A 14,505-nucleotide genomic window follows, 5' to 3' on the forward strand; every position below is an offset into this window, starting at 1 on the left:
GCACGACAGCACAGGATTTATTGTTTTAAGCAAGATCTTTTCAAAGTCACGCGTGATTATCAGTAATAAAAACAGTGTAGACCAGATATCTCATTTGTACGCTACCGAACATATCTGCAATCTTCCTGATCAGAGATCAGAACTTCATCCTGATGTTGTTTTGGTTGTTGTGGAATGGTAGAAATAATACAGTTCAGGAAAAAAAAAAAAGGTATCTTTAGGGTGCTTTGGGTTTTGTTTTTCGATTTATTTAGCATTTCAGGGAGAAAATATGTTCAGTAAGAAAGTGGCAATTTTGGAGTCATTCTTCTCTAAATACGGTCCTTGAGGTGTGGAATAGCTTTGAGGAATAGGAAAATGTTGATGTACATTCTTACATATTATACATACATAAAGTATGGACTTTGTGCAGTTTAATATGAAAATTTGCCCTTTAATTGTTTATTTCTTTGCATGAATTGGCTGTGTTGTGTCAGTCATAATGAATGTTTCTTTATCATAATAACCTCTAAATGTCACTCATACTTTCTAGCTAGGGATGGTGATTTAATGGTGATGGAGATACTGTTGTCACCTTTAGAGCATGTTCCTTTCAAGTAAAGGTGAAGGGAAATATATATATTGAAGCCTTCTATCTCTACTGAACCTGTCTAGCAAAACTAATCCTGGCCTTCAGTAATCATTCTTGGTGACCGCAATGTTATATAGCGTCTGAGAAAAGCCAGATGACCCATTTCACTCATTGAAATGTTTTCATATTATTTTCCTCTTAAAGATCTGATTCATTATTCCAGTGTTTTATTATCCTTATTACCCTTACAAACAAGTAGCTGTCATACTAACACTTCCAGCTTCAACTTTCAGACTTTTCCTTCTCAAATTTCTGTTACTTACTTGTGATTTCTCATGATTTTGGAATCTTTTCAGTTTCTTAGCATTTGTTCTCTGCGTTTCAATAGGCAGAAAGTTCATCTCGAATTGCAACTATTGGTTGATGATTTCGTTTCTGCATCCTTTCTTCTCTCACAGTATATGAACTCATACTGACTGACCAGCTTTAAAGCTGTGATATTTTCTGTTATTTGTAGGGAACAATGTTAATCACCATTTTAGTCCGTGAAAATACAGTTTATACCGAAGTAACATTGTGGAATTATTATATAGAAGACAATATATGATTTATTTTAGTAAACACACAAGGAAAAGAGTTGTTAAAATTGTATTACTTACAACCACCAGCATTAAAAGTATGATAAAACTCAGTTATGCTGCTGTTCTTTCTTCTTGCTCTTTTTTCTTTTGGTAGATGTAATTTATATACACAGTACTTGTTGTTTTTACAGATTTGTTGTCATGTGCTGAAGGATTGTGAGTTTTGCCAGGAAGGGCAGCATGCTGTAATTTCAAACCAATAATAAAATAGAACAGCTCTAATTTTTAATGACTTTCATCTTCTAGATTTCTACACTTTTCCTAGAGTCTTTTGTAGAACTGTGAAATGAAACGCAAATAATTTAAGGTTGGATTATGTGCAGTTTTATGAGCTTGTGTACTCGAAGATAACGAAGTATTTTCATGTGTTGATTTTTCATCTAGAAACGTCTGAAAGCAGCTGAAGCAGAAAGTAAATTGAAACAAGTATACATCCCCACCTAGTGAGTATAACAATAAAGTTCTTTTTTGAATTACTTACAGGTGAAAATGTGAAGTGTATCAACACAAATGATATTTCCTTCATATTGTCCTAATACTTTTAACATGTATATGCAAGTAGTACATACACACGCTGAAGTGTCATTGGACAATGTTGTAAATTCCTTGTCCTTATTTCAACCCATTGGCTTTGACCACCAAACTTTCTGTTCTGGAAAGGCGAAAACTTCTGCAAAAGTTGATCAAGTGCTACATGAACTGCTCACAGGCAAGAAGGATCTTGTCATTTAAAAGCAATTTTTCTGGAGCAGTTGCTTCAGAATCTCTGTAGCCCAACATTTAATATTTGTGTAAATTCATAATTTTAAAATAGAAGCTGTTGTTAATGTAGTTACATAAAATCAGATACTCACTTTGGTTACGGTTTTATCTTGATATCATCTGTTCTCGAGTTAGAGACAAGATGTTCTGGCTATAAATTAAAGGTAGCACACAACCCCAAATCTTTTGCCTTTGATCAGTTCTTGTTAATGAATTCCGTTTTCCTCTGAGAGGTTTGTATTTTAGTTCTTTAGATTTAAACTCAATTCTAGATTTGCTTTTGTTAATGTGTGGCTTATGGAACCAAGGTATAATCTCTATTTCATATTTATAATTTCCTTAAGGTTATGATAAGAGAGGGGGTTATAGATGACATTCTTTACAGGTTTTTGTGGATATATTGAGTTTGTGTGTGAATTTACCCATTAATACCAATGTTTATATAACAGAAGACTAGAATACCAGATAAAATACCTTCAAAATCCATTGTTGCCATTCTGATTGCATGTATAAATTGGATACAATAGAACTTAATTTGCATATTTCATACAGACTTTTTTTTCTCTTAAGCGGATTTAATACAAACAGCAAAACTATTAATTTCAGTCTTTTAATTTCATTTGTGAAAAAGCATTGTGAGTTTTACAGCTCAAGTCATATTTGCAGCATGGATATTTCTTGACATCGTGGACTAGAGGGTTATGCTGAAAAGTTTTGTATGAGTGTTACATAATTCTCTCAGGGAAGTTGTCAATTTAGAAAAATTGTTAAGGACTAGCTGCATTGTTTGACATAACCTACCTAACCTGAAATATACAAATACTTACTTTCATTTTGGTTTACTACCATCTTTTGACTTACCATCAAGACAAAATCCATACTCAATTGTTAGAACAGGAATTCTTGAGACATTGGCAACTGCAATCTGAGGCACATGTAGGTAAACATAGTTCTAATGCTCTATTTCAAGACAAATTTATTGTATTTGAAATCTGAGAGGCATTGATTCTTAGAGCTGAACACCTTTTTGATCTTGTCAGAAGGTACTTCCCGTAAAAGCAAGAATGTCCTCAATAACCAGAGTCCCTTTTCAATTCCTGGTTGCTCTGGAAGGTAACTAAGCAATAGATATTCAAGTAAAAAGAGACTTAACTACCTCTTGATCTTCCTTGTGTCTTTATCTCAGTATGCTTCTCTGAAGTACCTTTTGGAAAGATACTTGATAAAGAGTATTTGGAAATTGGAAAGAGTGTCTTACTGGATATAATACACCATAGAGGAGTGCTGAAGTTCTTCAGTCCTCTTAGAATGAGTGGTTTAGGACACAACCCATACATGGGTGATCTGTGCCAGGGTTATAGGGCTGCAGCATATTACAGTTAGTAGGAACTTACATGCCTCTCATTTAGATACACAGCAGCAACCTGTCCTCTATTCTGGACAGCCTTGTTGTATTACAGGCACTGTTACTACTTTCATGTGTTATGTATTTCACAGAAAGACCAACCTCAACTTGTAAAGCCTTGCAGAGGGGGACTATGCTGTGTCAGACTTGTTCCAGTGTTTGACACTGAGGCTTGCTTTGTCTTTAGCTTGCTAAGCAGGTTTGACCATTTTACAAAGGTCTGCAAATTTGAGTACTGTAGCAGCTCTTTACGCATCAACTCTGTGTTGAAAACACCAGAAAAACATGACAATTACTCTCTTGTTAATTTTTACAGATGTTGTCACCAGACGGAATTCCAAAATTAAGTTGTTTACATTTTTATTAGCAGGTTAGAAAATAATTTCTGGAAACTGATTTTTATTTTTATTTTATTTTATTTTTTAGCAATAAACCAAATCCCAATCAAATATCCAGCAACAATGGGAAACCTGCTACGGTCAATGGAGCAATGGGAGCCTCTTACCAGGCACAGGCCTCACTAATAGGGAGGGCTTGTGAAAGCTGCTATAGTAAGTCAAATTTTCGTAAATTTTTGAATAATTGAGGAGTTTTGGCTAATCTTAATACACATTAAACAAAATCTATATACCTTTATTTTCATACTATAAGTAAGAGAGAATTTTTGATCCACTGTGCAGCAGAAATAACTTCAGATTAGAACTGTCTTCAATACATCGATGTAATGTTAATACTCAAACCCACTTCATTTTTTTTCTTCAGCAATTTAGTAAGTATGGAACAATCAAGTATTGAGTGGTGTAATGGATGTGATGTTATTCCTTCAGGCTTCTAAATCTATATTTACTTTTGCTTGTGCTTTAAATTTGTTTTTAAGGTTTTTTTATTGCAGATTTTTTTTGTTTTGTTTTATTTTTGCTTTTAATTTGCTGTTGTTGTTGCTGTGGCAAGATTGAGTAGTTTCGGGTTTTTTTTTTTAATTCTCTAGTATTTTGTGCATTTGTGATTGCTGCTTCTTGAAATAGCAGCTTCTGATGTAGATTGTATAAGAGAAGATACAATAAAATTCTGAATTGGAAAAGGCTCAAAAAGCCTGGCATATAGAAGTTCTTTACTTTTGTGATGGCTCTCTGTGTCTTAAACAGCAATTACGTAAAAAATATTATTTTAGTTTAAAAAGTCCCAGTTACATACATCTGTTGTTTTTCAAGTTATATTTTTAAAGAGTAGTTTTCTGGTGAAAGTTTGATTACAAAAATAAAAGACTAAATTAATGTTTCCAAATGAGACTGAACATGCACAAGATAAAGATAGGCACGCATCTGAAAAGCTAGTTGATGTGCTTACCCTTTTCTTAAGAGGATCTTGACTTATAAGTACTGGCTTCATGTAACTGGGAGGTCACAGAGTAGAAACAGGGATCTTAAACAACGTCTTTAGTAGCAAGCATCCTGATTAGTCAGTTTTCCATGTTAAGTTGAGAAATCATGGAGAGTGAGACTGGAGGGGTTTATTTGTTTGGGGTTGTTTTATTTGATTGGTTTTCTTTTGTGTTTGAAGACCCCTGGAAGAAAATCTCTTTATGCTGATAGAGAGTCCTAAGTTTGAAAATAAATGCAGAAATATTTTTTGGAGTTGACTTTTGAGGTGCTTTTAAACAAGTTGCTATTTTCTCCATATCAAATGGATTAAATATTTTTTGTGGTAATGCTTTCGGGAAATGCCATACATTACAGTATTTGGATATACTGTTCTGAATGTAGCATGCAATTTAGTTGTGGTGTTCTCTCATCCTTAGCTTCACAATCTCACCAGTGGTACTCTTGGGGTCCTCCTAATATGCAGTGTAGATTGTGTGCTTCTTGTTGGATTTATTGGAAGAAATACGGTGGCCTGAAAATGCCCACACAGACAGATGAAGATAAACTCTCTTCCAGCCAACCTGCAGAGGTAGGATTGTGTAGATAAGCCTCCCTGAAGTGAAGTGTGATGCCTTCACAACACTATTGTGGTTTGAATAATTAATGGCATGCATTTTATATATGTGTTCAACCATGATGTTACAAAACTTCTCTTACTCTTTTTAATCCTTTTCCTGTCTTTTGTATTGCTAAACATTGTGCTAGTCCAGACTTGTCTTTATTTGACCAAGTCTTGGAAAGGTAGACTAATGTTCACTTCATGCACTTTTGTTGGAGAAATGTCATCTTGTCAAGAAATTTGTATATGAACTGTAAAACATTAATTTCATCTAGAATGGTATTAATGTATGTCAGTTCACAGCAGAGCTCTCCAGTGTGTTGCATAGCTTCGTATATGTAGCCCCAGTTTTTTGAATAGCACTTACACATATTAGTTTATTAACATTATGAATTTATTCAGCTTTTGGATTATTATTATTTTTTTTTTAATTAATTATGAGGAAAACATCTTTTGTTCATTTTCTTCATTTGTTTGGTGGAAGAAGGCTGCTCGTTCTTTCAACTTGACGTGACAGGATCAAATAACATTAGATAATTCTTTTGTTAAACATAATCATTTTTAGTACCACCTGTCACTAGCAGGGAACATTCAGATTGTGCAATTCAAGTTTGTGTTATTTTTTGTTTTATTTCTGTAGGAATCCCATGTTAGAACTCATATGTCCCGGCAGGCCACACAAGGAACTCCAGTTCGTAACACTGGAAGTCCAAAGTCAGCTGTGAAAACACGCCAAGCTTTCTTTCTTCACACAACGTGCTGGACAAAACTTGCCCGTCAGGTCTGCAAAAATACCCTTCGGCTGCGGCAGGCAGCAAGACGTCCCTTTGTTCCTATTAACTGTGCTGCCATTAAGGCAGAATGTAAGATGTTTTTTTAATTCTTAGTTCTGTGTGCTGTGCTTCCCACCCATTTTTGTCTTTTAATTTTATTTTCTTTTTCAATAAACATCTCTTGTCTATATGCTTTTGCTTTTCATTTTTTCATTTGTCTAGTACATCACCAACACATTCCTAAAGTCTGGCTGCCTTGAAGAATTTTCAGACTATTTCAAAAATAGAATGTTTTGGATGGTGCTGGAAGGATCGGGGATGAGGTGGGGGCTGGAAAAGGTGGGGGGCATTTCAAGTGAATTAACAGGAACATAGCCATTGCCTAATTTCCTTACAAAAAATGTCATTTAAAAAAAATCTTGTGGAGGATCCATGTTGTGATAGAAATCATGCTTCCAACTGGATAATGTAAAAGAAGTTTGCATTTATATCGTTGTTTATTCTTTTACTAAGTAGAAAGTACAGAGCTGTACTTAATTTAGGTTTTCTCAGTGGAATTGGCCAAAGAATAAGTAGCATTGCTGTGGATGTGTAAGAATTTAGATGTAGTGTGTAATGCAACAGTTTATCATGTGATCAAGTGGGTAATGATAGCCAAGTTCATTATTTCACCACAGTTGCACTGTTTTTTGTCCATTTTATTTTAAAATTTAGTTTTAAATAAAATACAGTGTGATGCCTTTTGTTTTTGTAGTCAAAACAAAGAAATGATTAAGTAATCATATGACAAATGGTTTTGGGTTGCTGTTGATAGCATCAGGAAGTTACTCTATGTTCATGTGTTTTGATTCTGTTCCACAGTCCTATGAAGTCACTCACTATTTCGGTAGGTTTTGTATCTGTACGAAGAGCATAGTTTTACTGCTCACACTGCCTGGTTCTATTTTGGTCTTCATCAGTACAGTTCTCCAATGAGGCACTTGATATTCCAAAACAAGCTGTGCTGGCATGCTACCAAATGTAGTACAATTGAAGAGAGCTATTTAGAATATAAGACATTGGTTTTAAAACCATGTTCACTAGATTAGTGCTAAATGTTTTCCCAGGATGCCAATGATATCAGTGTTAATTAAAAGAAATAATGAGAGGCTTAAAATCTGGTTTTGAGTATTTTTCCCTAATGTACTTTAACACCAACTGTTTCTCACATACAAACTCTTCACCTGCTTCTGCCGACTTCCAGAACTTGATGAGTATTTCTACTCATTGTCCTCATTTGTTTACTTGTCCTATTGTACAGCTTTGAAAGAAGAAAGAAAACAGCCAAGTCAAGAACAGCTTTCATATTTAAGGAAACTGTATGCCCATTGTGTCAATAAAATGGGCTATACTTTCATGGCACAATTATTTCCAAGGCTGGACTGTGCTTATATCTTTAATCCTTAATACAAAATAACCATTATTTTCTGAGAGGAAACGATTGTACCTTTTAACTTACCTTTTAAGTTAATTGGCACTGTTTTTTACTAAATCATGGAGGATAATTATTTTTAGAATTAGGTTCATAGAACAGAATCATAAAATTGCTCAGGATGGAAAAGACCTTAAAGATCGAGTCCAACCACGACCTAACGATACTATCCTAACTAACAACCCTCTGCTAAATCACGTCCCCGAGCACCACATCCATACGGCTTTTAAACACATCCAGGGATGGTGACTCAAACACCTCCCTGGGGAGCCTATTCCAGTGCTTAACAACCCTTTCTGCAAAGTTTTTCCTAATATCCAACCTAAACTTACCCTGGAGCAACTTCAGGCCATTTCCTGTCACCGGTGAGAAGAGACCAACCCCGCACATGCTGTACTCACCTTTCAGGTATTGGAAGAGAGCAATAAGGTCTCCCCTCAGCCTCCTTTTCCCCATACTGAACATCCCTAGTTCCTTCAGTCTCTCATAGGGATATTCTCCAAGCCCTTCTTAAGCCTTGTTGCCCTTCTTTGGACCTACTCCAGCACCTCAATGTCCTTTCTGTACTGAGGTGCCCAAAACTGAACACAGTGCTTGAGATGAGGCCTCGCCAGTACCAAGTTCAGGGGCAAACTTGTTCACTTGAACTTTAAACTTTTATCTATTTCTTCATACTGCAGATGAACTTTTTGTTCAAGAAGTTGGAGGGAGGAGGTTTCATCCAAGCATTAATCATCATAGTAGAACAAATGTTATAGTCACTTCTCAACTTTTAAAACAAAGGAGGTAAAAAGCTGAGCTTTTCAGCATGGAGGAGTCATTCTTGTACCAGACTAATGATGTCGTGACTGCTTCATCTTTGTTCCTTTAAGTGAATAAGTGCCACATCAGATTAACATCAGGAACAATTTTGTTTGTTTCTGTAGCTTCTATCTTTTATTATTCATTTTACATGAAGTAATTGGACCTTGCTATTTCATCTTTGTGAATGCTGGTGCTTCTGGTTTAGATCTGACAGAGATTGGAAGGAAAAAAACAATAAATCAGTCGATGTTTTTTAAGTACAACATTCAAGTTAATATATATAGTCCTGCTAACCAAATTATGTCTCGTGAAATGAAGTTAATGTTTGTGTGTAAATGCACATATATATATTTTCTGTTATTTGCCATCTTTCTATAGAATTTTACAGTGTTCTTACCTGCTTATGATTTTTGTCATATTCTTACTCCAGTAAAGCCCCTTAAGGAAACTGTTAAGTAATGGACTGTTCTAGTTTTGTTCATGTACTTACATTGGTGATCTGTGTTCAGTGCATTATGTAGATTTTAATGTTATATCTAAATAGACTTTTTTTCCCCTGAATGCCTTGAATCTTTGGATGATAGCCTGATATTAATCATCTTAAATTAGGTACTTAATTAGCAGTAATTATTTCATACGTTGAATACCACTGAGCAGTTACAATGTTGAATGAATGCTGTTGTTGTTGTTGCAACACTTACAGTCATGCTTTGAAGATAACCTTGCCAAAATAGGTTACAATATAGCATGAGATGGTTAGAATTTGTTTTCCATATTGGTACATTGAAACTTGAATCTGATTTTTTTTTTTAAAGATTCTTTAAGAAGTACATAATTCTCTGTGTGTAGAACAAGTGCTGGGAGCTATAACTGCATTTCACAGCTATATTGCAATAGGCACCATGCCAAAATCTTAAAATTGAAATAAAAGAAGAAGGCAGGGCACTCTAACCCCAGCAGCGTATCCAGTTTTATGCCTTCTTAGTCTTAGGCAAATTGTTCAAGTGCTGGGTTGTTGATGATCTCTGGAGGCCCCTTCCAACCCCTACAATTCTGTGATTCTGTGAAATTAATTACCTGTTATGAGAAAGGAAGTCTGAACAAGCTAGTCATAAAGTGGATTTCTAGCTTTCATTTTCTAGCTTTTACTAGACTTCTCATAAAGTAAATTGTTTTTTGCATTCCACTTGAATTTATCTGCTGACACTGCTTTTGTCTTGGAGGAGCATGGAAGCTTTTATAGTGCTAAAACAAACAAACAAATGAAAACTCCACAGATTTCACAGCATTTGTTCGATTCCTGTAATTCTACCCACATCATCTTCCTTAGCCCATTACATGTGCTAGCAGAGAACAAGGCTCTGTTTTGTGTTCTTCATTCCTTTGGTTAGCTTAAAGAATTAGATTTTCCTCATTAGGGAACCATGTAGCATGACCCCAGATCTGATGCCAGCAGGAGAAATGGAGAAGATACATTCACATCTCAGTTTAATCTAGGGTGGTCACCAGAAGGTTGAGAGATCATGGCGTCTCTTGCTAGGAGTTCAATCCATCATGGAAATCGCAAACTTTGTTCTGTCTAGAGATAATAGACTATAAACTTGTCTGGTGGATTTTTAGGAATTATTAGAATTGGTGAACTGTTTCAGTAAGGAAACTTTCACGCTTTGAATCAGGCAAAATATCCAACCTTTTTATTAGTTTACAAGTTTTTAGAAAGTTGAGCAAAATAATTCTGTCAATGGATTTTATTAAAGGAATCTGTAGTAGGTTTTCTTCTCCACAATCAGATCAGCTGGAGATAGATCCAATCTTGCAAGTTGTTGATGCCTGACAGTGTGAACTGTCGTGTGAACTTCACTGCCTCAATGTAAATTTTAATTTCATTGGTTGTTTTTTGTTTGCTTGTTTGCTGCCCTCACGTACAGTTTTATTGATACAATTATCTATAATAATCACAGTAATTTATATTTGGGTAGTTACACTGTCTATACAGGTGACAAAATGTTATCAGTGAATAGTCTATGATCAAAATATACGCCTTTAAGTGTGCAGATTTAATAACAGACATTTGGTACGTGATGCTGTGTCTTACAATACTGTTTGTTAAAGACAAGTGAAAATTAAGTAGTGTATGCAAAGCTCTTGTTACTGATTTGTCTTTCTAAGCATACAGTCTGTGTACTGGCAAAACACTATCCAACCTTCTTAAGCAAATAACATTTACAAACATTTACTAGTCAGAAATCATCTCTTTATCTTCTAGATTTTCATAGCTGCAGAAGATCTTTGGCTGTACATACGATGGAAATGTTTGCTCTACTATAATCTTTAAGTTCTTTTAGCCAGAAAAATGATCAAAAGAATGTGAGACTTTTTCCCAGCGTTACTAAGAGGAAAAAAATTCAGTAAATTGGTAAATTATCTTCAGTAAATTTGTTGGATATTTGTTAGAGTTTTGGCAGAAATGGAATGTCAGAAATAACTCACAAGTGAGAATCTCTAAGCTTAAGAGATCTACAAATCTAGTAAGTACAAAAAAATTTAAACCGCTTTCAAATTTAAAAGGACAAGCTCCATTCACTATCATCATCTCCTTAGAATGCCTGATTTCCTTGGTATTCACAACAGTCATCCCTTTTCAAGGCTGAGAAATCAATCTGTTGAAAACCTCATAGAGAATCCATTTCACACTGTGGTTTGTAATGTTGTTCCCTGTAGCTTTTCTATTTGTACTGTATCTTTTTAAAAAGGGTTGTGGTGTCCCACAGTTTCCCATAATTTTAGAGAGTGTTGTATGTTTTCTATTTCACTCACTATTTTGCTCCTGGTTTCAACTGGGACAGGGCTGATTTTTCCTGTCATAATGGCTAGTGTGATGTTATGTTTTGGTTTTAGAAGAAAAACAATGCTGATAACATAATGATATTTTAGTTGTTGCTGAGCAGCTCTATACAGAGCCAGGAAGTTTCAGTTTCTCAGCTTCTTGTACTGCCCTGCCAGCAAGGGGACCAGGGGGCACAAGGAGCTGGGAGGGGGCAGAAGCAGGACAGCTGACCTGAACTGACCAAGGAGATATTCCATACCATATAGCATCATGTGGAAAAAACTTGAGAAATGATGGGGAGTTAGCTGGGGGGCAGCTGCTGCTCAGGGACTGGCTGGGCGTCAGTCAGCAGGTGGTGAGCAATTGCTTGTGCATGACTTTTTTTTTTGTGCATGTGTTTCTGTGTGTGTGTGTGTGTATATATATATATATATATATAATTACTATTACATTTTTTCCTCTTTCTTTTCTGTTCTAGCAAATAGTTTTTATCTCAACTAATAAGTTCTACTTTGGTTTTTGTGTTTGTGTTATTTTTTTTGTGTGTGCCTTTCTGTCAGTTCTTTCTCCCATTCCACCTGGGGTTGAAAGAGGTGAGTGAGCAACCTTGTGGTGCTGAGCTGCCTGCTTGGTTTACCCCAAAACACTTACTCTTCTTCTCATAGTAATTTCTAATACTGTAAAAATTTCACCATCGTTTCACCAAGCAACCACTTTCAAGTATTGCCCAGCTACTTATAGAAGGTATTTGCACTGACACTGAGAGTGCTGTTCTGCATGTTAGTTGTTAAGAACTGATTGTTTAATCTGTATATTACAGTCATTCTACTCTATAAGAATTACTTTACATTCAGTGCTTGATCCCACTGATATCATTGGCAATCAGTTTTAGTTTTGATTATGGTCAGTCATTTGTTTTTTGTTTGCTTTAACTCCATAATCACATTTTTTCCTACCAATCCTACCAATTTAAATGTTGAGCAGTACACATCCTTTTGGGATTGCATAGACAATTACTTTTAATCAGGCTCTAATTCCTGACAAAACTTTCTTTTACATCATAGCCACTGAAATGTTACAGTCTTTTGTGACACGTTTTGTCAAAAGCTGCTTGAAGTTCCAAGTTGGAAGCGAGATCAGATGTGTGTGAGTGTATCAAGATCCTCCAGAGGATCCTGGCAGACCCCTGATACTTACAGTCGCTGTTTTATAGAATATGTGTAGGAAGGGGCCTGTGAATGTCTGATCCAACCACCTGCATAAATCTCAGAGCCTTTTGCCAATCTCTGAGGATGGAGACACTACAGCCTCTATGGGATAGTTGCAGGTGGTAATCAAGTCTTCCCTTGACCTTCCTATCTAAAGGCTGGCCAGATCCAGTTCCCTCAGCCTCTCTTTATGTTCTATACTGGTGGCCCACCAGCCTGGTGATTTTCCAGTAGCTGGATTTGCTCCAGTATATCCATCTCTCTTTTGCAGTGGTGATTCCAGAACTCAACAGTGGTTTCACAGCAGGCAGGAAGAGGGGAGGGGTTAGCTCCCTTTCCCTGCTGGCTGCACCCATGCTAGGGAGGCCCAGCATGCAGTTGTCCTTGTTGCAAGGGTGTGTTGCTGAATAATGTGAACACAACAAAAGTGTTTTCCATTTTCAAGGTCATTGTTGGCTCTTGGTGTTTGACCTGTATGCCTCTATTAATAGCTCAGCCCTTTTTTCCAGTCTACAAAACTACTTATTAAAGAATGGTATCACATTCACCATGTTTTTATTCTCTTGAATTGAGAGAAGTTTAAGTAATAACTGAACACCACTACTGTACATGCTCAGCAGTTTCTGGCTGGATGAATCTCACTGGTCCCAGAAGCTTGTTGTTATTCATCAATTTGTTTTGAAATATTTCCTGTGGACACTTTTATATGAAATAGTTGTAATGTACTTATGAGATATGAGAACTTAAGAGAAATACTTTCTCTTAAGTTTCTCACCAGTGAATACTGATACAGAGAATTAGGTTTTTCTTTTTCCTAACAAGTCTTTAACTGTCTTGTGCATTTGCATCACACTTGATCACATCATATTGATACAGGTGCTAGAGCACTTCTTGTTTTTGATATGTCTGAAAAATGCACACCATCAGATAAAATACTCCTTTTTAAAGAATTAAGAATTGTTCTTTTTTTTTTTTTTTTTTTGCTTCCATTCCATCTGGTGTCTGTATGGATAGTCATGTTTGATGTTAGGACTTTGTTGTTGTTTTTCACAAGTAGTACATAAAGATCATGAACATTATTACCTTTATCATGGAAGTACCATACTGTGGGTTAAAGTCTGCCATCATTAAACGCGTTTCATTGACAGCAGTGCTTTGGAATATCCACCAAGCACCTTTGGTGAAAATGTTTTGCCTCAAGTGTGGAATTTGCGCTCTTTTTACAGTCTGTACTCTCAACATATTAGCATCTCACTATGATTCAGTGTCTTTTTTTCTTTAGTGAAAACATGTAGGTGGAAAAACTTCTTGCTAATTTCTTAGTAGTCAATGCTCTACTATTCCCAAACTATAAAATATTCACTGCGTAGCCTGTACTTATTTTACTAAGAGAGTCAGTGGAGATGCTTCTTTCTACTCTCAGTTAAAATAGTTGAAGTGTTATGGAATGTTAAAAATATTCCAGGCACTAGCTCCAGTGCATTTTCTTCACTGAGCACAGCATATGTTGTTACTTACATTAAGAAAAAATAACATTAAAACAAGCTGAGCATTGCCTACTAGGTTTAAAACACCTGTGAACAGACTCATGTACTTCTTTGTCATTGCTGTGGTTCTGTGGTTACATCACCTGCACGTTTTTTCACAGATCTGGATAGAGTATGTATAGAGGGCAAATGTTATGTTTTTCCTCAAAGATAAATTGTTCTGTATAGTGTCTTACCCTTTTCATGTAGGTGTAATCACTGTATGTAATGTACTCATTCCCCTGTGTGGGATTGAAACACACGGGAATATTTTAGTAACATGCACTGTGGATGCAAAGTATAATTATAATTACTATAAACTATTTTTAATATCTAGTTCTTGTTAAGCTTGTTAGAAAATGCAGATTTGTGTGCACGCGATATGCATAGAAAAAAATGTGTACATGGGTGTGTGTATATGCGAGAAGAAATTCTATGTGAGACAATTCTAGATCTACAAAATCAAAATGCGAATGTCATTCTGTATGAAATCTGTGTTCTGGGTGTACTCTCTATGGGGATTATTTATATGATCTT

The 14,505-nt window shown here is 35.7% G+C and overlaps 1 protein-coding gene across 1 annotated transcript in view; it reads left to right on the forward strand.

The window, feature by feature from the left end:
* MTA3 (metastasis associated 1 family member 3) overlaps nucleotides 1-14,505 on the forward strand; it is a gene marked incomplete at both ends in the record, with an annotated part of 116,787 nt that overhangs the window by 65,704 nt on the left and 36,578 nt on the right. Inside the window, 4 exons of the mRNA XM_079532450.1 lie at nucleotides 1,597-1,655; nucleotides 3,806-3,930; nucleotides 5,178-5,329; nucleotides 6,000-6,222. Coding sequence (XP_079388576.1) covers nucleotides 1,597-1,655; nucleotides 3,806-3,930; nucleotides 5,178-5,329; nucleotides 6,000-6,222 — 559 coding nt within the window. The remainder of the gene's footprint in view (nucleotides 1-1,596; nucleotides 1,656-3,805; nucleotides 3,931-5,177; nucleotides 5,330-5,999; nucleotides 6,223-14,505) is intronic.

This window comes from Tetrao urogallus, assembly GCF_951394365.1.
Source record: "Tetrao urogallus genome assembly, chromosome: 2".
Classification (NCBI taxonomy): domain Eukaryota; kingdom Metazoa; phylum Chordata; class Aves; order Galliformes; family Phasianidae; genus Tetrao; species Tetrao urogallus.